The sequence below is a fragment of the Aythya ferina genome (genome assembly GCF_964211825.1).
Source record: "Aythya ferina genome assembly, chromosome: 2".
Classification (NCBI taxonomy): domain Eukaryota; kingdom Metazoa; phylum Chordata; class Aves; order Anseriformes; family Anatidae; genus Aythya; species Aythya ferina.
In genome coordinates this window covers 142,639,446-142,666,676 of record NC_140297.1, presented here as the reverse complement: position 1 = coordinate 142,666,676, position 27,231 = coordinate 142,639,446, and the positions used below count along the sequence as shown (strand labels likewise).

Sequence of the window (27,231 nt, the reverse complement as noted above, 5' to 3'; positions counted from 1 at the left end):
CGCCATTTACCTCTTCTGCACCTCTGTTGTATGTTCTCAGAGTGTTCGCTCCCTATTTTAATGGCTGTTCTGCATAAGCAGGGTAGGGTCCAGCACTACATTTAAGGATTTCTTGTTTAAATTTTAAAATGTCATTTTCTAAAGAAGTTTTCACACAATAGAGCTGTATTTTCCCATTCCATTTTAAACATGAATCCCGTGGGCTGGCCCTTTGTAATTTCTGCCTATTGTCCTCCTGTATGACAATGTCCACCCAAACACAGCCTTTCAAGAAATCATAAATCATTCCATAATTTTCTTCTAAGTGTGCTTTGCTATATTTCAAATATAAATCAGTGGCATAGCACAGGGATCTGTTATCCCAAATTGCTTTCTGTAGTTCCTCCAGACACTGAGAGCTGTCTTGTGTCATTATTTATTTGCTTTCATATAGTTATTGTCCAGAACTTAAAAGAGAAATCTCTTTGTGGACAGGATAGTTTTATTTCATTGCCACAGGACCTTTTTCTTCCGTGCAGCTTGCAGGAAACTGGCATTATGGTGTTCTGAAATTGATCTAAACTCAAGGTATACCCATCATAGACAGGAGTTCTCATGCCTCAAAAAACATCCTTGTTGGATAGATGGCACTTATTTTAGATGTTACCTGTGACCATTTTTTTTTTAATTGTATATATGTATATTTTATTTGTTTGTTTTCTGCCCATTGAAAACTATGAAATAAGTGAAACTATTATGTAAAAACCTTTTATTGTAATCTTATTTTCACAATTCCCTATTTAGATACACGTAAATTATTGGATGTAAATGGTGGTTAGCAATGAGAAGGAACATTTGTGTACCCTTCACTCACTAGAAATTTATTATATAAGATTTACATAAGCAGATAGTAATGTGACAAGAGGGAATGGTTTTAAAGCAAAAGAGGGGAGATTTAGATTAGATGTTAGGAGGAAATTCTTCACTCAGAGGGTGGTGAGGCACCAGCACAGGCTCCCTAGAGAAGCTGTTGATGCCCCGTCCCTGGAGGTGTTCAAGGCCAGGCTGGATGGGGCTTTGGGCAACCTGGGAGGTGGGAGGGGTTGGAATTACGTGATCTTTAAGGGTCCCTTCTAATCCCAACCAATCTGTGATTCTGTGATTGCTATCATTTTCTGTTGTTTCTTGCATTCGCTCTACTTGCCCATTCTTTGGCTTTGGCAGACCAAGAACTTTTCTCCTCTGCCCCTTTGGATTACAAATGTGTACAGAGCAGAAATATCTCACTGTGTCATGGAATTCCGTGCATGCAAGATACAGAATTGTCAACACAGAAGCAGCTTTGCTTTCCCTTTATTTATTTATTTGCTTAAATTCAAGCTCTGAAAGAGAGTGCAAATGTCAATGTAAGCCCAAGAGCTTGCTGGTCAAGGGATGAGCTCCTCTCCATGATGGAAAGGGAAAAGCTCCATTAGGCAGGTTTAATCTGTATAGGTCAGTGCCTTTGTGTGAGTGTATTTCTGTAGTGTTTTGTGTTGTAATACATAACAGTATCACTTTGGGGTATTTTTTCGAAGAATTTTCCCTAACTCTTCATTTATGACTTTTAAGCTAACAATTCTCTGTTCATTCTGATGTCAATGAATTCTGTTTACCTAGTAAATTATTAAATTAATGTGAACAGATAAGATTATTAGAGAAGCATGCCATAAACTAAAAGATATTTTGCTGTGTTTCTTGTTATATAGGAAAATTGTTACAGACCTACCAAGAGCAGAGACTGTGTATGTATCTTTGGTTTCTTCTCTTTCTTTATATCTGAATGTTTTTGTGATATTTTGACATTTTGTTGCTTAAGAAAAAAAAAAAAAAAAAGTAGCATTTCATTCCTGCTATACTAAATCTCTAAGTGAATTGCTTTTGCCAGTGAACAACTAATTGTATGTCTGGGAATTAAATCTACTCTTGCTCTTTCCCACTGGTCTTCTGTCAGTCACGAGAAGGATTTCTTTTCCATTTCCTAATCCAAAAATCTCAGAAAAATCTTTGTTTTACCTCCACAGTTACACACCAACAGACATTTAGTAATAGTGTAGTAGGCTTTTTTGAGAGGAAGATATAGTTTCGTATTAAGCTGTGGTAAATACAGGCACATATATGTGTATGTGGGGGTGTAAATGTATGTGCATAAGCATATGTAAAGTATGCATGTATACAATCGAGAACTGCAGTTTAAAGAATCTTCTATTTGTATTCAAATGTTTCAGTTTCAGGTTTTTCTTTCCCAAAGTATCACTAATGCAAGAGTTGCCATATTCAGTCAGAGCTCAGTATCCTGCCTCCAGCAGTGGCCAGCACTCACTGTAACAGAGATCTTTCTAAGTAGAAGCACACTCTGGTTTTAAATTGAATTAAAATTTAAAATTATTTTAGATTTAAAATATAATTTTAATTTGATTTGAAATTTAAACTCATTTTAAATGTAAATTTCCTTTACTTTCATGGTTGTATGTGCTTTCAATTTAGTATAAGATGGTGATGTGCTGGTATGCAGTAAACATTAAGTAATTCAGAATTTTTAATAAACCCCATTGTAGTAAAAGAATGAAGTGATAATTATACTTAGCTTTCTGTCTTATTGTTTGTTGCATAGCACAAATTGTTTTGTCAGGCCAAAATCGTAATTTTTCTCTATGGCATGGGAAGTTTGAGGCATGTTTGTACATGCTCAAAACCTAAGAATGTTTCTCTTCAGTATTTGGCACCTAGAACTTCATCTCCTTTCCTGCAGTACTGCTCATGTCTTAATGGAGAGAATTAAAGTGCTTCTCATCATTTGTTTTCATGATAGATTTGGGGAATGTAGGTGAAGCTAATTGCCATTAATATTCTTTACTTTCCTTCGTTTGTATTCATGTCCTCCCAGATGGTCCATCCAGCAGCATTTTTCTATCACTGACCATTTCTCACTGCTGAGCAGGAGAGCTGTACTAGGAGCAAAGAAATCAACAAACAAATAAAAAGAAGAAATAACATCTTTTATATTTCATGCTTTGTGAGTCTCCTGTGGAACCAGTACATGACCCGTCTGTACACAAAAGGAGAAAATCTATAGAAAAATGAGATTCACTGAATGTTCTTCTGTGTTTTTCAGATGTGCACCGCAAACCCTGCAAGCTGACTATTAACTCTAGTTTTCCAGGTGATCTGAGACAGGGTTTAAGAGGTTTTCCCAAGGCAAGGTAACAAATCTCTGACAGAATTTGTTGTATTAAGAGGATCGGAGGTGTTTTTTGCATCAGGTTCATTTCCAGCCAAGTGGATTTGCCCATCAGAATGACTGTGAGAAACAGTACCTCTGTTTTCATGCCTGTAAAATGATCTGTAGGTGAAATCACTTTCCCAGAGCTCTTGAAGCCCAGGCATATTTGCTTCTGAAGCTCACCTTGGGGTGGTTTGGGGTGGTGCTAGCCATCCCAGTGACTAATATTTTGATGATACAGATAGGTAAGTTCAGGTGTCTCTTCCTGGTACTTCTCTATTAGTATATGGAGGCCCTTTCCTCTGAGCCATGAACTCTACCTCCACGCTGGTCCTCAGAGTCAGGTTCTGCTCATCATGCTGTCCTCTCCTTGGATTTTCTTCTTCTCACCCCATTCCCACAGCCTGCCCTCCTTACAGTGCTACTTCCTCCAGCACCTCTGCTAGAGGGCTGCTCTATGGATCCCTTCTCTTGCTGGGGCTCACAGCAGTGCTCTGCACCCTGCCCCATGCGTGCCCCGTGGCTTCCTTCTGCTGTCCCACCTCTGCTTCCTGGAGGAGGGAAATTGCTGCAGAGGACACAGGCAGGTAAATTTAAAGAACTTCTTTCTAAAATTAGAGAACTTCATTCTCTATGCATGCTCAGATGTCTCCAAATTTGGTGTTCTCAGTCTGAGTTGGTCACACTTTGGGCAGAGGAGGAGAATAGGAATTCAGGGTGCAATTCAGGAGGGGTTTCAGTGACCCATGAAGACCCCAGCCCCAGCAGCTCAGCTGAGCCTAGAGGGGCACAAGGGTAGCCACCCCTAAAAGGGACCATCAGGAGCCCCAAGGCTCCCCAGAGGGATGTGGCTGGGTGCCCTGGGTGCTGTATATAACAGGGGAGCCCGGCTTGCCTCTGGTGTGGCTGCTGGACCAGCCAGGTCCAGTACAAGTGTAACTCTGCTGGCTGTCTCTGAAATTTCCCCAATGGAGTTTCTTCCCCTCATCAGCTACTCTGAGTAACACCACATGGAACGTCACTTGCATCTGGTAGTTTCTCCTTGGGAAAATATCTCCCCAGGTGTTGCTTCCTTCCAGAGAATCAATGTCAGAAATTTCTGCTGCTGGTTCTGCCTGAGGCAGCAAATTTCCCTGGAGACTTGTCTCTGTTCCAGCCTTATTCATCCCCAGGGGCCTCACTGCATGGGAGCCTGGCAGGAATGGCCACCTCCTGGGTGCTAAAACCTTATCATCTTGTGCTAAATTTGCCTTTGTACCACAGCACTGAACAAGTTACCACAGAATCACATCGTCAGGATGGCAGAGACTGGCAGGGACCTCTGGAGGCCATCTGGGCCAACCCCCCTGCTCAGGCAAGGGCACATACAGCAGGTTGTCCAGGGCCATGCACAGATGGCTTCTGAAATATCTCAGACATTGAATATTATCCAAGGAAATTCTTAGCACATTAGGCATTAGTAAGTAATAACTATTTAAATGCATATACTGAATCTGTCTGGGATGGAGATAATTTTTTTCATAGCAGTCCATATGGTGCTGCGCTTTTGGCCTGGAGCTACAAGAGCACTAATAGCACACCAGTGCTTTGGCTATTGCTTTCTCTTTATTCCCACTCTTTCCCCACTGGAGGCAGGTCCCCCAAGTTTGTTTTTTTTTTTTCCCCACAAGTGGGCAAGAGGCTGGGAGGGGACACAGCTGGGACAGCTGACCTGAGCTGGCTAAAGAGGCCAGTATACCATATAACCATGTATACCTATACCATGTAACATCACGCTCAGCAGCAGAAACTGGGGGGTAGAGAAGGAGAGGGTTGGGTTTTGGGCATCTGAGGTGGCTGTTTCTCATAGACAGACCAAGCATCAATCTGCCTGGGGAGGTCATGAGTGATCACCTTTGCATTGCTTGTCTTTTCTTCCCTCTTCCTTTACCTGCTAAGGTGTGGGTTATCCCAACCCACAAGTTTTCCCACTTTTGCTCCTCCTATTCCCTCCCCATCCCACAGGGGTTGTGGGGGAGAGTGAGCAAGAGGCTGTATGGGAGCTGAGATGCTGGCTGGGGTCAATCCACCATAGTGCACCACAAGCTTTATAGGGCAGCACTAAGGCCCCAGGGATTCAATTTGTCTTTATGGCCAAGACAGAGAAATTGGCTAGAGTAGTGTGAAGTTTGCTTATTTTAGGCATCTATCTTAGAGTAAAATTACTTTTCCAGTGTCTGCCCATCTCCATAGGTGAAGTGAGTGTAGTTCAGTCCAGCTCTAAGCCCATGTTCTGGGTCTCTCCATTTATTCAGAAAAATGCCACCCCACAGTAATCTGTCAAACTATACAGCCATTCTTTTCTAATGGCTGCTCACTTAGGCCTTCACTGAATTGATCATGCTCACTGCAGTCTTATCCACCATGTGATTTTGGTTAGAGCACACTTACAGTTTGCACATCTCTGTATCCTTTACAAGATCTCCCATGCTCACCGACTGCTCTGCTCTGAATAATAAGTATCTGACATTTCATGAGGTTATTTAAGCAGGACATATCTATGATCTTGAAGCAGCTGGAAGGACTTGCCTATAAAGACATATTTACAGACTTATTTCTATATCTGTTTGAGCAGGGGTTATGCTAGTATTTGGATTTTTCTCTCAACCAAGTATTTGATGAGACATAGTCTGGTGATAGGGTTGTTCAAGTTTTTTCCCCAGTGTTGAATTTTGTGAACTGAAGCTTCTTTCTTGCACTTGTGCCACTTTCTTGAAAGAGATTTTAAGTCTATTGAAATCTCCCCAGCTTCCTCTGCTTTCATCTAGTGCACAGTACACAAGTTCCATGAGATCTTACAAACATTTTTTCTTCAAGCAAGACTCATCTTAGGAGTAAACCAGACCTATGGCCAGCAGGTGGTTCCTGTAACCACATCCTTTTCCTTAAAGCCGTCTTTTTTTTTTTTCTTCTTTTTTTTTTTTTTCTTGTTGTATATATGTTTATTTGCTTGTTAGTGTGCGTGTGTTGGGGGTAGCCATTTGTTTTTGTTTTGTTCTGTCTTATTCTTTTTGTAGTGGTCCATTTCTCTAACTCATATGCTTTTATTAAGTCATGACAAATGCCAGCTGTCTAGCTGACCTGTCACCAGCCTTTTAAGATCTGCCTGAGTGTTCTTCAGGAGGTTTACGCAGTTATAAAACATTCATAGCAAGGATCCAATTTCTTGTCCTTCCTTAAATAGTAGCTTCAAACTGAGCTCTCAAAACCCCCACCATGTTCATTCAAAATATATGCAATAACTGCAGATTTGAAAAGAGATAATTGCTGACGACTGCACCTAGTGACTGGCAGCAGAGTTTTCTATTTTGGAACATTTGGGAGCGACACCACCAGTCTCTCAGTCTTCTGTGCTCATGTCTGCACAAGCAGTAAGAGCCTGCAGGCACAGCCTGTGTGTGTTGTCACTCATGTCCTTGCTGCCCTTCATCCTGGTGTGCTGGCAAGGTCCTTGGCAAGGCTCTGTCGCCAGGACTTTATCTTTCTGAGCACTTGTTTTCAGCTTGAGAGAAGATCCCTGCACAGGTGTTATTCATCTGCCCAGGGGGTCCATCTCAATGACTTCTTAGATGTTTTGGAGCCATGTTGACATGTTCTTTTGACACAGAAGCATACAAATGTAAGCTGTGATATCAAATATTGTGATACTTCCCTCCTACTCAAAATTATGGTAACATCTAATACTGGAATAAAATGTAAGCAACTCCAAGAAAAAATATTTTATAGATTTCTGTCCAAAAAGTGACAATAAATTGGAATGAATCTTCTGAAGTTGCACAAATCATTATGCCTTCAATACTAATGAAGTGTACCAAATCCCCTTTTCTTCCCTGTTTAGCTCTATATACCAAATCAGCAACAAAAGTGCATGGTAAACTTCAAAAAAAAATTCCTCAGTATCATGTAGATTGACATTATCATTTTGAGAATTCATTTCTCAGCTTAGTGATCATCAAAGGATATGGGATGAGCTTAGGGATATGGTTTAGTGGAGGGCTGTTAGTGTTAGGTTGGAGGTTGGACTCGATGACCTTGAGGTCTCTTCCAACCTAGAAATTCTGTGATTCTGTGATCAAGAAAAAATGTCTGTGTGGAGAGAGTACACACATAAAATGAGCCACAACTCATGCAACAAAAGCCCTCTTGTCTGAGATATGCCATCCTGTTTGGTCCTAGCTGGTACCACAAGCCAGGCTGCCACACTCCATTAGATGGAAAGAAAGCATAGATGACCAATAAATATTTTTAAGTATTTCTAAGCATTGCTGTGCTGGTATTTTTTTAGCAGAACATTTATGCTTCCAGATAGGGCATACCGCTAAAACTTTTTTAGAGGGATATTCAGTCTGACTGGGTAGAAGTGACTGCTAAAAACATACCCAGAGCCCATTTGCCAGAAGCTGTCTCTGGCCAGCCTTGTTACACTTGTTTCGCCAGGGGCTGGGGGACTTCAGCTGCCACTGCAGTCTCCTGTGGTCTTGGGGCCTGGACCTAAAGCACCCTGCCAGCAACCTGCAGGGCCACTGTCACTGTAGGTTGATGCCAGGATGTGAGTGAATGAGAAATACCACACTGTTTTCCTACTAGGCAGGCTTGGGCTGAAGGATCACCTCCCTTGACCTGCTTGCAATGCTCTACCTACCTAATGCAGCCCAGGAGGTAGGGTCTTACTCCTGCCTCATGGTCAACTTGACCTTTCCAGCAGGTCAGCTCCCCCTGTGTACTAATGCATGGTGTAATCACCCCCATGTATGACTTGAGTTGGGCGCCAAGTTTCTTAGTCAATGCGTGAAAGGGTTAAGGAGCCTTCTACCGAGGATTCAGAAAATTCAGCAAGATCTGAGGGGAGGATCAGCTACGTGTCTTTATTACTAGTGACAGAGCTTCAGTTAAGCCCATAAGGAATTCAGCCCAGTGTATATTCTGCTCCCCAGGAGCATGAGTTTCATATGTGCTACATGGAGAAAAATCAGAGCAGACCAAATACTTCTTGAGGCTTGGTCAACACAGAAGTGGCTAATACAACCAGAATATCAAAGCAGTACCCAGTGAGGAGGGGTATCAACTCACAATCAACTCAGGGGACCAAAGAGAAAATTGGCTTGTTGTCTCCACCCAAACTCCCAGGACGATTTCTTTCCTTTCCTTTTTTAATTTTTTATTTTTATTTTATTTTTATTTTATTTTTATTTCATTTTAATATTTTGTGGTGTAAAATGCATGAATGATTCTTGTTGCAGGGACATTGTGAGGAATGTTTTAACAATTCGTGTCCATAAAGAACAATTCTGTTTGAATCCTGTCTGCCTCTGGGCCCTGCACTGGCAATTTAATTCTTGAACCACAGATGCAGTGTGTCCCAGTCTCCCCCTCATTCTAGTCAATTTATCACTTCTTAAATTTATGAACCTGTTTGCTTTTGTTATTCCGGACTTCTATTTCTAACACTGCTATAGATGTGTCTGTGAATGGCTGGGGAAGAATGTTTTAATTACTCGTGTGTCTGGGAGTTTCAGAACAACTGATAACAACTAGTGACTGTTATGGGATACTATGTGGATCTTTGGTATCTGGTTAGGGGGGGCCAAGAGATAAAGAGGAAGGAGAAAGAAGCTGAAGGGCGGCTGGGAGACAAGACTTGAAGAAGATGTTCCGTAAACTTGGTATGGTGCCCAGTAAGTACAAAGGTGGAGAGGAAGACTATGAGCCTTCAGCATGAAAGACCCCTAGAGACCCCCAGAAGAGACCCCAGAGGAGACTGCGCATGCTCCAGTAGGAGGGACTGCACCCCGGAAGCTAATTTTAATAATCTATTTTTTTTAGAAGTAGTAATGAATATGTATTAGTCTAGGAGCATAAAAATCAGCTGCTTGATGTAACTGGTGTGCGTCCTGGTGGAGCGGAGACTCCCGGTGCACCCAGCGCTGTTTGCTTACCTCTATTCCTTTATATTCTTTCAATAAATCCTATTTTTTTATTTAATCCTAATTTGAATCCTGAGCCATTTATAACAGACATGGATTCACTTTAATTCCTTCTTATTTCAGTGCTGGAACTGCTAGAAGGCAAACTGCTTTTTCTTCAGAAAGCAAAACTTGATTTTTCAGAGTGCTCATTCTTCCACAGGTGACAAAGGATCTTGTTATATTATCTGTCCACCGGCAAGGCAATAAATACGTAAATAAATAAATAACCAAAAGGTATACACTAAAGTGCTAGTTAAAAACCAAAGTTGCAGTATAATTGTCTTGCTCGATATTTTATTAGAATAACAAGAAAAGTTCATCACAAATTAATCTCCACAGTTGCACGCATCAAATTACAAAATGCTTCTTTTGAACAAAAATTGTTCTTCCTTTTTTGGAGGACTACATTTATCAGTGGTATAGTTCTCAGAATATGTACTGAACAATTTCACGATCATATTAATAAACAACTTTATAAGCCACATGCAGTAACAGAATGAGATCAGAATTACTCTGGGTAGGAGGAAAATAGAATCCTTCTAAATCAGCTGGACTTCCATAGTTTGCGTGAATTCAAATTTCCAGAATTCATCTATAAAATGAAGGAATTCTGGCATCTGAGTCTCATAAACTCAACCTATTTATTTACTCACTGTTATTTACTGTATCAGTATATCTGAGTAGTAATGAAGGAACCAGGATAAAAAAATCTCTTATTGAAAACAACAAAACATCAACGAAATAATTCCTTCTAAAAAGTAGAAACTAAATGGTGAAAGATCATTTTGAAATTTCACTGCAGTTTGAAACAAATAAACAACTATACACAATAGTATTCATACAATAATAGAGAAACAAATAAGTGTATGCAGCATTGTTGAAAGGACACTTTGGTTTTGCACACTCTTGAAACGTTTCTTTTTAACCCCTCTTCTTTCTTTCTTTTTTCCCCCTTTTTTTTTTTTTTTTTTTTTCCCACATGGTGAAAATGAAAGATTGATGTTGTTTTGCTTTGTTTTGTTTGTTTGTTTGCATTGTTGGCTTTTCAAAAACAAGTGAGAAATGCCCGTCTTCTTGCAAAGGCTGAGTGACTGATCCTGTGTAGCACAAGAGCAAGGCAGCAGCTCCTGAAGTAGAATCAGTCTTTCAGTCAGTTGTATTGGACAGTATCCTTTTGAAGGGAAGCTAGTGATAGCTTTATCATTAGTCTTGTACCATTCCTTTCCACAACTTGTGCCATTCATTTCCACAGCAGCATCATAAACACCTTCACAGTATCGGAGCTGCTTGGACACTCCTTAACTCTGACCTCCAAGAGACCATGCACTAATTTTAACTGAAACACGCTTTAAATACACCTAAACTCTCTGAGCTGCACAGTGCACAATTTACCAGCACCGAAGCTTGCAGCATCTCACTATGTTACACTGAAAAGAGTGTAGCTCCAAAACCAAGAACCTACAACAATATATCTTCTGTCAATTATTGGGTAAATTTCCAAATAAAAATTAAAAATTAAGAAATAAATAAATCTGTAAAGACCCCATCTCTTACATCAAAGCCATTACACGAGGATCCAGACATGGATTTCAATAGTGCTACCATTCAGACAATTCTTTCAAGCTAAACATTACAGAGGAATTTGTTATGCACAAAATATGTATATAAATAGTTACATTACTTCAGTCAGTAGTTGACATCCAGCCACTTTCACAACTAGCAAAAAAATATGCTATAATATTATCACTAAAGTTAAAATCACACAAGTTTTTAAATAAAGAAAGTCCCACATATCTAATCTATTATGCTCAGATACAAGAAAAAAGGTTGGTTGCTGTTATAAACAGACCAAACATAGAACTAGACCTCAAATCACAGTAGCATGTTATCTAGCAAAGTTTCATAGCACTAGCTGTTGGAATCTGTGTAAAATTAGCAGATATTTCATGAATAACATCCATAAAGACATAGTCACAATAAATTATGAGTTAAAACTGCACCTGAACTTACTTCTGCGATTTTATATATTGTCTTTATGCACACAGTTTTGTATGCATACTCATTTCTGTTTGTACAAATATCAGCATAAAATCATTCATTTTTACTTGTTATTCCAAATGAAGGTGTATACAAAATTGTCCACATAAATTTTAGCCTTTCATTGAAACCTTGCTAAAATATGGGCTTAAAAAAGGACTATAGGGACACAGACTGAGAAAGCAGAGCTAGATGAGCAAAGGAAGCTAGCTTGGAGCTACATGGCAAAGGAAGGACAGAATTTAATTCTGATTTTTGTCAACCTGTAGGAGTTTTGGTTTAATCCATGCTTCTCTGGCAGAGGTAGGGATAAATGTGTAAGCCTGTGTTGGCTAGCACACATCTGCCTGGCTGATGTGCATCCCCTGCCCACCCCATGGGTGGCCGCCTCCACACACATGTCCTCCAGCAGCATCCTGTGGGTCAGCTGTGAGCCGTTCTACCTGACTGCATGATCAGGCTCTGCTGATCTATGTAGAGGAATTGATTCTTGTCTTGGATGTGTCTAAGTAAATACAAATGCTTATGCAATGTTTCCCAGGTAATTTAGTTTTACTGTGGCAGTTGCTTTGGGGGAAGCGTTATATGGGTTGTGGTAGCTCTTTCTGACTGCCTTTATGATAGGATGCTGCAGTTTTAGGCAAGAGTGAGCAATGAAATGCCACAGAACTCAATTTTCACATTGATCTCTGAACAAGGAAAGGCTTGCTGAATGCCTATACCCCTGCTATATTGTATTTATGAAATATGATTGCTATGCACTCATCTCTAACATCAGTATTCTTCCCTTGTGACTATTGAGCCTCAGCCAGCTTTGCCCACTTGTCTGCTAAGTGACTTACTCTATTGTACCTTTTCCTTGTTATTTGAAAAGCAGAAGAATCCTGACACCCACCTTCCAGCTGTGTGGGTGTTCAGGCACTACACTGATGGCCCATTGGCTCGTTGCATGCAGTTGGTGCTGCTCATGCAGCTGAGGAGTGGCACCAGTGGAGAGGACACAGCAAAGGCTGCAGGACAGGAAAAGGGAAAGGGAAACATGACAAAGAACTTGGAAAATTAAGAGAAGGTAGCAATGCTTTCACAGCATTTTCTCTTTCCAGACAAATATACAGCCAATCAACCTTTCAAGACACTTCTTATATCCTGCAATATTATAATGGATACCCTTTGAAAAGAAAAATAAAGAGAACTCTGACATTTTTTTTTTTTCATTGTTTTCCTCTTTTCTTTAGGCATTACCTATACTGAAGCCATAAACCTCTTGTAGCAGCCTGAGAGACAATTACTGCTGAACCAAGATAAAATTAACTAGTAAAAACCTGTCCAGTACTCTCTAGTATATGTCAGATTCAGAGAGGATTCAGTTTTAGCTGAGACTTATATTTCATGTGGTCCGTCTCTATACTAGCTGGCTGAAAAAAAATAAGTTTTTGAAAACTTCCTACTGATTTTTTAATTTGTTTATTCCCTGCTGTGAATTGATTGAAGAGCCTTCATATTTCAACCTGTTCATGGTAAAAAAAAAACAAAAAAACAAAAAAACAAAAAAAAAGATTTCATGCTCTTTGCTATCAGATATCTGTTTTTTGAAGCATGTTATGATATCTACTGATAGATCTGCATTTCTGTGGGAGGCCCCACAGAAGATAATGGAGGATCATTCCTGCCATAGGCAGCAATTCCGGCTGTTCTTGGACACCCAGTGCAGTGTGAGCACTCGCAGGACATGCAGCAGCATGTAAGAAGGCTCTGTCCTGCTCTGCGTCCATAGTGATGTCCCAGGCAGCCTTGCTCTTTTGAGAAGTGTGCGCTACTGTTTGGCAGTCTCCAAGTTTCTTCATCTCTTATATGTGAGGTGTAGGACTTGCGTATTCCGCTGAAGTCAACTCACCTGCTTAAAGTTACATTAAGTGCTTCATTCAATTAGACTTGGCAGTATATTGCTTTAATTCCCCCCAAAATTCTGTTTCCTTGTATGAAGCAGACAGATATGTAGAGATATATGGTAATTCCAGCAGTTCTGTGAGCAGAAATGCCTTTGTATTTCATACAGGTTGGTGGGAACAGAGCATCTGAAGGATTTGTATGGCTGCATACTCAGAACAAGGTGGATCTCAGGCCTGAAAATTAGCAGAGAAGAAACAAAGTAAGAAATAAATATCTTCCATCCTCACAACACCTACAAAAAAGAAATTTAAAAAGTAAGTCGCTCTGTGGATCATCTCTATTGTAAGGGCTCAGGTATACAGGCTTATGAACAGGAGGTAAGGATTGTTGCATAAAAGGAATCTTGAAATAGTAATGTGCATTACCACACAGAAGAAATCTAGATTTGAGAAACGTGCTACTTATGGGAACAGTACATCTAGCATGAAATGGATGTGGCTTTCCAGGACTGGAGTGCTGCTGTGTGAGATCCATGTCTTCTCTTTGTGTTAGCTCCATGGTGGTACTGGGTTAATTGCCCCCAACCTGGAGGGGGTGACACACAATAAAATGCCCCATTACTCTCCTGCAGGCAGTCAGAGCATGGCCCAGGAGGAATCGCTGAGCTCAGACACGAAAGTCCACCCCTCTGCCAAACACCATACATGGGGCACTGTGCCTGAGTACCACTCACTGGTACCCCACCACTGCCCTCTGCTTCTCAGGGAGTAAGGCTCAACCTACACATTTCTTCTCATTTTCCCTGTGACCCAGATCCTCCTGGTCTTATCATGCTCAGTGCAAGGCAACCTGAGCACCAATTTCCAGACGCGAGCAGCTGTCCCTCCTCACAGTACAGTGACACTGCCCCATTTTGTGGTGCATCATTTATCACCACCAACCTTACCCTGCTAGGCCTTCACTGCTCTGCCCCACATGAAAGCTATCCCAGCACCACCTACTGCACATCAACATGATCTGCTTCATGAGGAAGATCATACTCACCAAATATCAAAAGGCATTATCTGTTAGCCCAGATGACAAACACGTGTCGCCGATGGATGTTTTTGCAGAGGACAGATAGGTATTGGTGACAGTAATATCTTCTAGCTCAGTGCTGAAGTGATCAGACTCTTTGATGACGTTATAATTTAGGGCCACACTGTAACTGGCAGTTTTTTTTTCCCGCTTCTGCTGGCAGTTGCAGAGTTTCCTGAAGGCTGCTCTGAATTTCTGGGACATGAGATTGTAAATTACAGGATTGATGGCACTATTTAAATAAATACAGATTCTGCAAAATAGCAAGAACCAGTTTTCTTGGAAGGGGCTGGAAAGAAAGGAGTTGACAACCACCAGTGTTCGGTAGGGCATCCAAAGAAATGCAAATAGGACGACCACCACAGCCAGCATCTTGGTGACCTGGGGGGAAACAGAGAGAGACATGAGGTGGGCAGAAAGTTAGTACTCACAGCTTGGAAAAAACATGTATGTTTCTACATCTCTATGGCAAACAAAACTACTGACAGGCTTTTCAACTGTGAATTTCAGATCCATCTTTGATTCAGAAAGTTCTTATGTAGTAAGAAGAAGAACAACAACAATAAGCCTGGCTTCAGATTTCTCCCAGTTTTTGTTAAATGACTCTTTGTAGACTTTGCAACTCCTCAGACTGGACGAAGGTGTTTTAGGTGGAAAAAAGGGATCCCCCCATCCCCTCTTTTTTAATCACTTTAGATATCCATTAAACTAATAGGGACTGTAAATGAATTGAACCTGAAGCCTATTTATATTACCCACTTCAACAACTACCTTAAAAAGGTTTCCCAAAGCCAAAAGTTTTATTATTATTATTATTATTATTATTATTATTATTATTATTATTATTATTATTATTATTATTTAAGGAACTGGATTTATTCCTAGACCATAAATCCTAATATTTAATTAGATCTTCATTATTTGTTTTTTAGTCTGAAATGTCAGTTATAGTTTATAGTTACACAAACGGAAATATAAAGGATTACAATAAAGCTTTACTATAAGAGATTTTATCTGTTTTGTAAATTTGTCTTGAAAAAAGAAAAAGAAAAAAAAAAAAAAAACAACTCTTGGGAATACCCAGGATATCTGAAATGAAGGGAATGAGAAATAATTTAAAAATTATTAAAAAAAAAAAAGAAACAAAAACAAAAACAAAAAATGTCTTTCTGTTGTAAACAATTTACTGTATCACTTACATAGAGATTTAGTTATAGTTCTTTTTAGATACTACTTGGTATATACTGTATATATAGTGGTTGTAATCCTAACATATATAGTATATTGTAATCTCTAGTCCCTACATTAAGAAAGCTTGAAAAGTGTTAATAAACAAGGTAGAAAGCACAGTGAAATGTGACTACATGGGAAACACACTGGGATAATACAGTGGAATGGCCCTACATAGGTCAGGAGATGATTTGGTTAACTATGTGAGCAAGAACTGGAGAGCAGTGGCACTGAGTTTGGTGAGCTATAGCTGCTACTTGTGTCTTTTTTATTATTATAATAATATATATGTTACTATTTGCCTTTCTTCTTGACATAAAAATGTTGCTATCTATTGACAGAGTAGCTTGAAGAACTTCTTTTTACCTTTGCTTCAGTCATATTATACTTTATTCTACCTTGGGTACCTGAAGTTATACTTCAATGAAGTAGCAACCTCTTTAGCCACAGAATACATGCTGGCTGTATGGGTTATAATGTCATTGCTTGTAGAACCAATAGATGTAGTTCAATTAGTGATGAGTTTCAACTGATACCCATGGGAGACAGATAACTCCACTAAAATCACCTACATAGAGATGTTAGGTTTAGTTATGGCTCTTTTGTTTGAAGTTATACTATATATTTTATTTTCTGATCAGATAGTTCATTATATAGAAAACATACAATCTCATTATCTAAAGTATGATTGTTTTTTTTTCTATCTATAAAGACACATACTAATATTACCAATTTTGTTGTTTTTTGTTACAATACAGAATGGGATGAAGAGACAACTTACTCTACATATGTATCTATCTATCTTTAAATGCACATATTCAAAAATTACAGCTTGATTCTACAGTTCTCCTCCCTTCACCCCCACTTCACACCTCTACATCAGTGTTCAGTAGGAGCCAAAAATCAGACTGAGGAATTTTATCTCCCTGTTTTCTCACTTGACCAATACATCTTTTCATGACTTCTGCGTAGCTTTTCTTGTTTGCTGTGCAAAAGCCATCACCGGAACAGAGCAAATCACAAATGTGAATGTCTCAAGTAGCTAAAAGATGATTTTTCCTTATCTCTGAGTCATTTCTAGAAGGAATAGTACTTTGAGCAGGGCTGCAAGGAGCGAGGTTATTCAGTGCTGACCTGCTCTGGCTCACAAAGACTGGGGACTCCTTATCTCCTTCCTTTCCTTCCTTCAGTTTGGCCCCAGCGTGCAGCTCGAAAATGAGCAAATCCATTCAACTGAGAATAATCATTCATCATGGAATGATTATAAAGGAAGAAAGTAACCCTTTGTAGAGCTTGGATTAACAATGGGAGTGAGTCCAATTAACAGATGTGTTGCAACAACTCTGGCATTCAGAAGAAGTGTGGGTAATGTCTACACAGGCATCAGGATGCTTTGCTACCAGAAGCTCAGCAGGGGACTTTGTTACAATACCCACTGATCAGTGGCAATTTAAATTTCTTCTGAGTATATCTTTAAAGAACAATTGCTCAGAGAATCATTTACAATGACGCAGCTGTCAGTTTCAATCCCAGGTTGTACTAGAAGCAAATTGATCATAGTTATTATCAGGAAACAGAAAGATATTCACTCATGAAATTTTAAGTCATGTAAATGATACAGTACCTCAATGGAAAAAAGGCTGTTACCCTTCAAGTCCTGTATGGCAGAAAGACCATATAGGTCTTTGTGCTTCACGTATGTACTGTACAAACTGTTAGCTAACTTTATTTGTACTTGTGACTTTACATCCATTTTTCTTCTATCTAACATCACTAGTCTGTACTCAGCTTACTGACTTTACAATATTTTAGAACTGGTTCTTATTACCAGATAAAAAATATCATAGCCACAGCAGAAAGTGCCCTGAGCTGAGATTGATTCAGTCTACAGGTTTGAGTGTCTTTAAAAGAGCCAAGGTAGCTTGGCACTGTCAAGCTTTATGCCAGAGAAGACATTGTCTTGTCATAACATTTTTCAAATCACTTCATATGAAACATAACTAAATGTTCTTTTTGGAGGGGCTAATTATTGTGTCAGTGGAGTGGGACATTAACATAAAGGGGGTAAATTTTTAAAGAACATTCTTTTTAATACCTATTCTATCTAACCACACATCAAAACTCTCTGAAAGCAGAGGTAAAGGCCTTTAGATCAGTCTGCAGAACACTAACGTGCCCACTAATTACTCAGGTGAAGACAAACATTCACTGATTGCTCTTTGCAGTATGCACTGCATATTCTATACTCAGAGTACAAATTATTCTCAGTTGAGGAAATTGAAAACACAATTAAAAAGCTTTGAGACAAATCAATTTTAGTCCAAATTTCAAATCTACTTTGAATGATAGCAAAGTGTTTGAGATTGAATATGCTCCTGGCTGCATGCAATCACTCTTCAAATCTAATCTCTTGTTTCTGATAATGTTTTGAAAAACAAACAAACAAAAACAAACAAAAACAAACAAACAAAACTTTTAAAATGCTTTATTTATTTATTTATTTATTCAGATCCCCAATATTTTAATTCTGAATTTCTTTTTTTTCCTTCTTTCCTTCCCGTTCTAAAACCTTGTCATTCTAAGGGAGTGCTTCTAGAAGACATTTTCATTACGATGGTATCCGCTGTTTGGTGGTTGCTTCCTTCTCCTTTGACTGTTAACCTTTCTTACATTGGTAGGTAAAAGTCATAGTTGTACTTACTAAGTCACTGTGCAATATAATCACTGGTATTTTAAAAGCATGCAGTAGTATCTCCTGTTCTTGTACTTGGCTGTGTTTATTGATATCCCTTTCTCATGCTTGGTGGTGCTCACTGCAATGCAGAGATTTTATATGCCAGTCTGTGGTTTTGTAATCCAAAATAAGAATTGGAAGTTGCACAGTGAAGAAGAGGATTAAATAAATTAACGTAAAGTTTTGATATAATAAAACTGCAAGTGGAACTAAGTGATATGATTGAGGTTTCATGTAGGCATACAAAACTTTATCTTTCACTGCTAGCTAGAATCCATGCCTGCTCTGCTGTGAGTGAACAGAGAAGTTTTTCTAGAGAGAAGTTCATCATATAGTACATCCAAATAGACAGGAGTTTCACTGGAGGATAATACACAGTTTTTAATCAATCATGGAGCCAAATCAGCCAAATAATGTATGGTTGTTTAGCTGCTAGAAAAGCAGTTTACCTGAGAAATCTTCTCTGATATACTTTGAATAACACATTTTCTATTCATGAAATAAAATTTTTCTTTATCTCTCATCTTTTTAATAAAAGGCTTGTGAACAGAATGAATAGAATGTACAGTGGCACTGAATTTTAGAGGAGGGAAACTGGAGTTGTCCTTCAGCTTTTCCTTAAAGATTTTTTTTTTTTTTTTTTCTGAATTCATTTTCCTAAATGGCAACTTTAAAATAAGCTGCTAAACCTTCTGAAGTCCAAATAAGGACCATTATCTTTTATTTCTGCAAACAAAGGATACTTAAAGTTATTGAAATTGTGGTGGTGCTGTGCATGGAAAAAAAAAAAAAGTGTTTATTTTGACACTTACAGCCATGTGCATAATTGTTTTTAAATAAATAAACCGAAAAAGTTTGGCTTTTTTTGTCTTCTGCTCCACAACACTCATAATTTATTCAGAGCCATATCAAAAAACACATTTACAAGTACAAATATATCTCAGTAGCTCATCTATCTCCTCTCATATGCATTTACAGGGAAACTTTCATTCTTGCTGATATTTTGATGTCTTTCCAGAATGCAGACTTGAGAATGCTCTCAAACACATGCCATGGGAGACACTTACAATGGAGCATGAACTCAGTGAGGCTGCTGTAAACATTCAGCTCCTACAACACCTGGATTTGGTGTCGTGCGTGTGTTATACTGCAAGACCTGTTTATTCCACCTGCCCGTTGGAATGAGTTAATCAGGGCTACTTTTTACGCTGGTGCAAAGATTATGAAAAGGATGGCTATGATTAAAGATTAAACTATTACGATCTTGAATTTCAGGCATGTGTAAAGATGAAGCCATAATAGGTGTGTGAATATAAATATAAGTTGAATATGAACTTCTTGATAAAGGCAATGAGCTGACTATATTGAGTTTAGTTTCTCTGCAATTTTCAGTAATGGACTATATGGTCAAACCCTAGGTACAGGCACTTGTGTATTTTCCAGATTGAATTTAGGCACACACATTACTATTTACATGCTATCAATGCCTGTGACTGCAGTTAATAAGATTCCTCAATTGTTATTCATTTTAATTAGGATACACTCCATGAATGAGTTTTCTGGAAGATTTAACAATATGTATGGTTTGTAAGTACCAATAACAGGCTATTTTGGAATAACAAAGACACAAATTGGTAGGCTGAAGCCATCATATGCATACCTGAAAAATCAGAGATTTAACTATTGCTGTTGCCTTTGCAGTTGCTTCATGGCATTTTAAAGACTATTAAAGGAAAAACTACACTAAAAATTGCTCCATCTCCTTTGCTTTTTGAGAAATAAGACTTCTCAAAGTCTAAAGGAAAAGTCTGTAGAAGCCTCTTATGAAGTGCATAGCTAACAGGAAGCAGAGGTAGGAATGTTTCTTTCTTGGGCAGGTTTATGTTGGTTGTTGTGGTGAAATCTTAACCTTTTTTTTTTTTTTTTTTTTTTTTCCTCTGGACTATTGAGAAGTTGTGCCTATATCTACAGGCTGTGGGACCTTGTTAGAGACTATGAAACAGCTTAAAGAACAATGCCATTAAAATATTGGTCGTTTGAAATCAGTGAAGAATTGCTTACCGATGAAATAGACCAGGATGTTATACTGCCAATTGCTTATAAAATTACTTGAAATATCCACCTTTAATCTTTGTTGCCACTAAAGGCAGTGCTTACCTTAGTCTTATGGCATTACATTTTCACAGTGCTTCAGGAGGACCAGGCTACTTTACACATTTTATATGTTTAATTGGACACCCCCCAAATTCATAGTCTGTAATTTCTAGTGAGTGACTAGGAATGAACTTCAATTCACTTTCCTGAGACTTGTGATCATCCGTCCACATGATTATATAGCTGTTAAATAAATCTTAACATTGAATTTGCAATGAAGCCCCTTCTTTGGTTCTCAGTAAAGTAAAAGGGACTTTGAACTATCTCGCCTTAAGAGATAACTCTTTATCAAGATATCATCTTCTAATCATATTGATCTTTCCTCTGCTACGCTTTGAAGTTTCAGCTACTGTGAAGTGAGCTTAAGTGAAAAATGTTTGAAAAATTTGCTCTCCTTTTTAACTTGAGGAAATATGTACACCAGGACTATTTCATCCTGTTTTCTCAGGTTCAGATTGTGAAAATCACTCAGCAAAAATATTCTATGTAGGTTCTTTTTTGGTCAGAGAGGTCGCACCTTACTCTCAGTCACCTTTTCATTTTCTCCTATTTTTCTGTTGCAGAAAACATTATGTCACTGTTTCTTCATCACTGAAACTCCTCTATTGGCAGTCCAATGCTTTCCCACATAAGGACCCAATATTCAACTCTATATGAATTTCAGTCTAGCAAGGTTATTTCCTTTGCAGAGCACAGCTTAAACCCCGCTCAACACAGTCATAAGATGTTTCTTTAAGTAACAAACTAATCACATTCTTGAAGTTTTACCTGCATATTTCAGTACTAAAAACAAGCTTAACAATATTTGATGCCATGTAGCACTAAGCACGTACTAATTCCCCTCTGAAAATTGAACATATCAATGCTGCACCTTTTTCTGGCAGAGATCTTCCCTCAGGATACAGTCAGGTGTTGCCTACTGACTTGTAGTGGCTGCAAAAGCTCTGCAATGGTGATAAATGACTCATTGTTTTCCATAAGGAGCGGAGTATTTAGCTTCTGACAAAGAAGAGGTAGAATGAACTGCTCCTTCTGGGACACAGAAAGGCTGATGGAAAATACAAAGTCAATTGGAAATGGACTCCAATGTAAGAAGGAATGCCTTGCTATCAAATAAGAGTCGTTTTATTTTTGAAAACTTTTTAAATTGGTTTATCAAATCCTGCTATCCTGCACAGTTCTGTAAAAAAAGGATAAATAATGCACAAGTAGGGTTGATTTAGCTCTTCACAAGTGGATACAAGAATAGAGTTTGACATGTTCTATAAGTATTTGTTGGTGCTTCTTTCCCTGGCAGAACTTCAGCTGCAGTTTAAATAAATAACTCCCAATTTAGGTTTTTGTTCAATATCAGCAGTAATGTATGCTGTTTTGTGAAAGAAAAAAATGTATTGGAACTAGAGGTATTTTATGAGAAAAATACGTATTTTGTGCCTTTCCCTCCCTTTTGATTTTTTTATTTAAAGGACTGATTTTTAATACATGTTTTTTGTTTGTCTTCCCCGTTAGGTTTTGTCTTGAAGTGCTTTGAGTGAACAACTCTTCAGGGGACCCTGAGTAGTACTTTGGAGACTTTGTCCTTCAGTAGCTATTGATATGAGTGTATTGATCAATTAGTGAATATATTTTGTTTTTGTCAGCTTTTCAAACATTCAAATGAATTAAGTATTTCCTTGAACTCATATAGTTCAGTGACTTTTAAATCATGTGGGTGAGATGGTGCAAGCAGGGAATGGAATGAGTAAGCACATTATCACTTTTTACCTGGAAGAGCTGATTTTCATTCATTGTAGATATAGATGTAGATAGTCTGAGCTCATTCATTCTGAGCTCATCCCTAGAGATCTCTGAGGAAAAATATGTTAAAATAGGCTTGACTCACCATTCTAAAATAAATTTCAGGACTTCTTTCTAAATCATAGAATAATATAAAACAAAGTTCCTGACCACCTGACCTCTTTTCTTCCCCTTCATTTGTTGCATTGTGTCTGGTTACGTTAGAAATTGGAAATATTTGTTCTAACAATACTGAGCATGGTCCATCCATCCTTCTGCAGTAGCCGCCTCCCTCATTCCTGTTTACCTCATTGTTGATCTTCCATACAACCCCCCAGCTTCAGCCCAGGTAGCTGTCATCCACAGTTGTGTGAAAATTATTTTACTCTGTATTTGCTTCCTCCTTGAGCGTGCAGCTATTCTAGATCCCACGCAAGGGTTGTTCCTCTCTTGCCCTATTATTTTCCTTTGGTGTCAAGTGTGAAGAAGCATCCTGGGTGTGGAATTTAGGGTGATTTCCAAGTTACTCTTCACATTTTTAATTAGTCAGCTTCTAACTTTGAGCTAACACTCATACCAGAAACCTAAGTGATGGACTACCATTTTTTTTTGAAGAAAACAAATGAAATTACATATCTGTATGACTCACAGTAAAAAGTATTGAATGTATATAGAAGCTTGACATTAATTTTTGGAAGCTGACATCAAAACACAAAGTTGACAGTACACGCTAAATGCTAACACAATAATATAAGTTAAAAATGTCTAAAAAACAACAGGATGACAAGATCTATTTCTGCCATGAGTTTGAAACAGCTTTAGGAAGTCCTCTTCAACTGAAATGCATCTACTGTATGACAAGGTAGGGGATAAAGCCTTTTCTTTTACAGCTACATAGCAATTTTTGACCATTTTTAACAAAGGAAGATTTTCAAAACATAGATGAGGTAACAAGAAGAAAATTAGATAAAGTGATATGACCTGGCAGTCCAGGTCAATCTAAATCCATGTTAGTTAAGCAACCCACACCAGACTAAGTAGGTAAATTAATTCATCTACTGCTATATTGGATTAATCATTATCAAAAATGGTTATGAAAATCATTGGCTTAAGCCTGCACGAAGGCTGAGGACACCTATCTAACCTCCCATCATTCTATATCATACAAAGGCAATCTCATAGCTGGTTACTGATAATAATTAATTGTAACAATGCAATGGAGCTGCAGTTGGTATCCATGCCCAGGTGCAGGTCAGGGCCTGCAGGGATCTTTGTGAGGAGAGGCCAGGGCTGCCCCATTACAGACATAGGTGGCTTTAGCTGGTTCTAGCCAGCTCCAGCTGGCTCCAGCCAGTTCCAGCCAGTTCCATCTGGCTCCAGTGGCCTCATGCCAGGGCACCACTGAGGGACTGAGTGTAACTTGGGGTTATAACAAAGGGACATAAATTGGCAGTAGATTAAGTTAACTTTTCCCAAGTATGGTCTTTTCTGCCCACAACTGGTAAGTGCTCTCCCTGTCTTTATCCCAACCCATGAGGACTCTCACTCCTGTTCTTTCCATTTTCTCCCCCCCCCCTTTTTTTTTCTGCAGGGGGAGTAACTGAGCAGCTGGGTTGGGGCTTGGCTGCCATCTGGAGCCAACCCACCACTGGATCATGGGCTGATTATGTTGTGTTGAAATGTTCCTGTACACCACATTTTCAGCCTCTTTCTCTTCAGATCACAGGATGGATATCATATGCAACTCTATCACCCTAGAAGAAGGCACTTATACAACTTCACAGGAGGGCAGAAGTCATATACTGACTGTCAGCTCTACATGTCTTTCTTCTTATTTCATGTCTTAGTAGTTTTTGAGATTTTAGATTATTTGAATATGGACTTGTGTTTTTCCATTTTACATTACGGGATATATTTTGTAAGCTGCTATTATACAAGTGTTACTAAAACTGCCTCACTATCCTTGCTTTGCTTCCTAGATTGTACCATGCAAAAATGCCAGCTTTACTCATAATGATGCAAGTCTAATCCACCAGGCTATTTAGGATTTTAGAAAACATCTTGTTGTCTTCATAAGAGACAAAAAGAAAAGGCATTACACTATAATCGTCACTTCCTGATTTTGTAATATAACAGCATCCACTGTCTGAAAAGCTTAATTTAAAAAACTTGTGTGCTTTTCAAATGATGCTAAGCATAAGTTACCAAGTATGCATGCTGAAATGATATTAAGAACTTTAAAAGTTTTTTCTCCTACTAATTAATGGATAAAGGAAAACAAAATTAGACTTCTAATCTGAATATTAACTATAATTGGAGACATAATTAATTATAACCTAGCCCATGTGTTTCAATTGTGCATTTCAAGGCATGGTTCCAATACTGGGAAACCATCTATCTCATAAAACATTAGCAACTGTTGTAAAATAATAAGAACATAAAACTCAACTTATCAGCTGGGTGTGCACTCAGCTTGTTTGAAAAGGTGCACAGTTCAACTTTGCTTCCCGAGGGAATTGTACAGTGCAGGAGGTAGAAGCATCTTGCCTGATGAAGTGGCCCCTGTACAGATCATTGCAGCAGCTGCCAAGGGGTTTGAGCCAGGCTGCTCAGTGCAGAGCCACGCTCCTTCATGCCCACATCAAGCTTCAGGACACAGCTGGAGCCTGTGCCTGAGACCTGTCCACAAAGTGATGCTCCTGAATTTGTCGGTACTGGACCCAACTGTGCTGAGTGCTGTGTGAGTGTGAGGTAGTAAGCTTCATTGCAAATAGCCATAAATCATTCTACTAACTATATTTTAGCTACGTACGCACACATATATTTAATGATATGCAAAGAAGCTAGTCAAACCTATGCCTCAGTTTTGAGCCATCAGAAAAAAACAAACAAACAAAAATCCAGAAAACTTTCTGAGAATGAACAGAACAGATGCTTAGTATTTACAAGGCATTTTTATACACAGACTTGTTTGAGTAGGCTTTTTGCAGGGGCATTAGAGACAGGAAAAGTAAGAACTCGGCTACGTTTCCAGAGCCACACAGTGCCTGAACTAGGATTAAACTCAAGTCTCCTAAACTGCCAGACTAGTTCCTTCTTCTCAAATCTCAAAAGTAACTTAAGAGTCACTTTATATATTTGATATTTTATTCTTTTTTGACACTTCCTGATTGTTTTTTTTTTTTTTTTTAGTACAGGAAATAAAATACAAATTGTTTTCTAGTCCTAGCAGTAAGTAATAATGAACAGGCAAGAAAAATACACATTTATACGTATGTATATAAATATCAGAATATAAATTTCAGCTTGACAACATAGCAAAAGAGAGAATATGTTTTACTCCCACATATTTAGACTAGTGAGCTCTAAAAGAAGTTGTTTTAGGTTTCAGAAAGCCATTCCAAACTGATGTTCCTACCTGCTTTCTAGAAGCAATAGTGCTATTGAAACTCCTGTTAGTCGTCTTGGAATTCACAGGCTTGTTTTGGTGAGCCACGTCATTCCTCCATGCTTTAGAGTGTTCTTTTGGGTCCGAAGGGATGGGGTTCAGGAACAGTATTCTAGCAATCAGACCATAGAGGACAGTTGCCAATACCATTGGCAAAACATAAAATATACCAAAGTCCATCATGTAGATAGGAGAGTAATAGCTCCTGGACACCTTGTAGCCACAAGACACAACAGTAGTGTCTTTGTAGACTACTGTATTGAGGTCTAGCAGGAAAAACCACAGCATACAGTATATGGAGGTGAAAGCCCAGACAAAAATAATGATCTTTTTGGCTCTTGAAAAAGTGCATAGGAACTGAGCTTTGATTGGGTGGCAGATAGCTATGTATCTCTCAACAGTGAAAGCAGTGATGGAAAAAGAAGAAGCATTGATCCCTAGGTACTGGAGATAAGTGATGCAGAGACACCCCACGTAGCCATATACCCAGGATCTGTACAGACTTTCTGTGATATTGGGCAGTCCTGCAGCCACAAGCACCATGAGATCTGCCACAGCCAGACTCACCAGGTAGCAGTTAGTGGGAGTTCTCATGTGTTTGGTTCTGAGGACCACCAAAACCACCATGATGTTGCCCACGATGCCCAGTCCGCAAATGAGGAGGACCAAGAGAATGGTAACCACTTGGTATTCAGCTGTAATGATCTCCTGGCTTGACAGCGGCAGCCCAGTGTGGTTCTGCTCATCCCCTGTGTCATTCTCCATCTTCATTAGCCCACTGCTGCTCCTGCCCGGCACTTGATCTCAGCACATGTTCTCCATGGTACCCTGAAATGGGGGAAGTGGAGCAGAGCGTGGACGAGCTGTAGCCCCAGGGCACATTCTCCATGTAGTCACAGTCCCATTGCTGTCCTGTCCTCCACTCACCTGAAAGCACCTGGACTTTGAGCCTTTGTAAATTCAGTTACCAGACAGGTGAATCCTTCCCAGACTCCAGCTCACACACAGGTTAGAAAGCTGTGCTCTCATAGCTGGTCTGAGGCTTTCATGAAAACACAGCATGTGGAGGTTTCCACCCTGCAGAGGGGGATGAGGAGGCAGGGAAAGCAGAGCTTTTCTGCACTGCCAGCTGGCAGAAGCACTGCACGGGACTGAGCTGATCCACCCCTGGCAGATTTCAGCATCACTGCTTTCCAGGAGGAGTCACAACATAGCGAGGGTGGAGACAGCAGCGGGAGGTAAAGAGAGAATGATTTGTAAAGCTCCCAGGTTTTCTGCTTCACGCTGCTTTTCCTCTGTGCTCTCAGATGGCTAGCTCACATATCGATCATATTGATCCACTCTGGCAAACAAAGGGGAGATTGACTGGCAATAAAAAACACTGATTTCTAAAACTCTGATTTCCCCCGTGTGCTTGTGGAAGTGCAGGTAATTTACACTTCCCTCCAGCTTTGCAGGGAGCTGTCAGCCCTTCAGAGCTGGCAGAAATATATCACAGCTTTTGAAAGCAGCAGGAAAAATTAATTTACTTTTACTTTACTTTACTTTACTGTACTGTACTGTACTGTACTTTACTTTACAGGCAATTCTCTATGAAACCTCTATTGATATTGTCATCACTTCTGAGCCCTTTCAGCTC

General features: G+C 39.2%; 1 protein-coding gene across 1 annotated transcript; it reads right to left on the bottom strand.

Moving 5' to 3' along the window:
- Positions 1–12,944: 12,944 nt before the first annotated feature.
- On the bottom strand, positions 12,945–26,641 carry TRHR (thyrotropin releasing hormone receptor). The gene is made up of 4 exons (XM_084507365.1): positions 26,520–26,641; positions 25,563–26,420; positions 14,218–14,631; positions 12,945–13,406 (listed from the first exon to the last, which is right to left on the bottom strand). Exons 2-3 carry the CDS (start codon positions 26,361–26,363, stop codon positions 14,224–14,226), a joined length of 1,209 nt encoding a protein of 402 aa, XP_084363491.1. The 5' UTR covers positions 26,364–26,420; positions 26,520–26,641; the 3' UTR covers positions 12,945–13,406; positions 14,218–14,223.
- Positions 26,642–27,231: the final 590 nt, after the last annotated feature.

Bases quoted from the DNA above. Each gene is read 5' to 3' on its own strand.
- TRHR (XM_084507365.1), bottom strand. From the start codon at position 26,363: ATGAAGATGGAGAATGACACAGGGGATGAGCAGAACCACACTGGGCTG. The intron at 14,632-25,562 runs GTAGGAACATCA...GTTTCCCCCCAG, and splicing joins CTATTGCTTCTAGAAAGCAG to GTCACCAAGATGCTGGCTGT.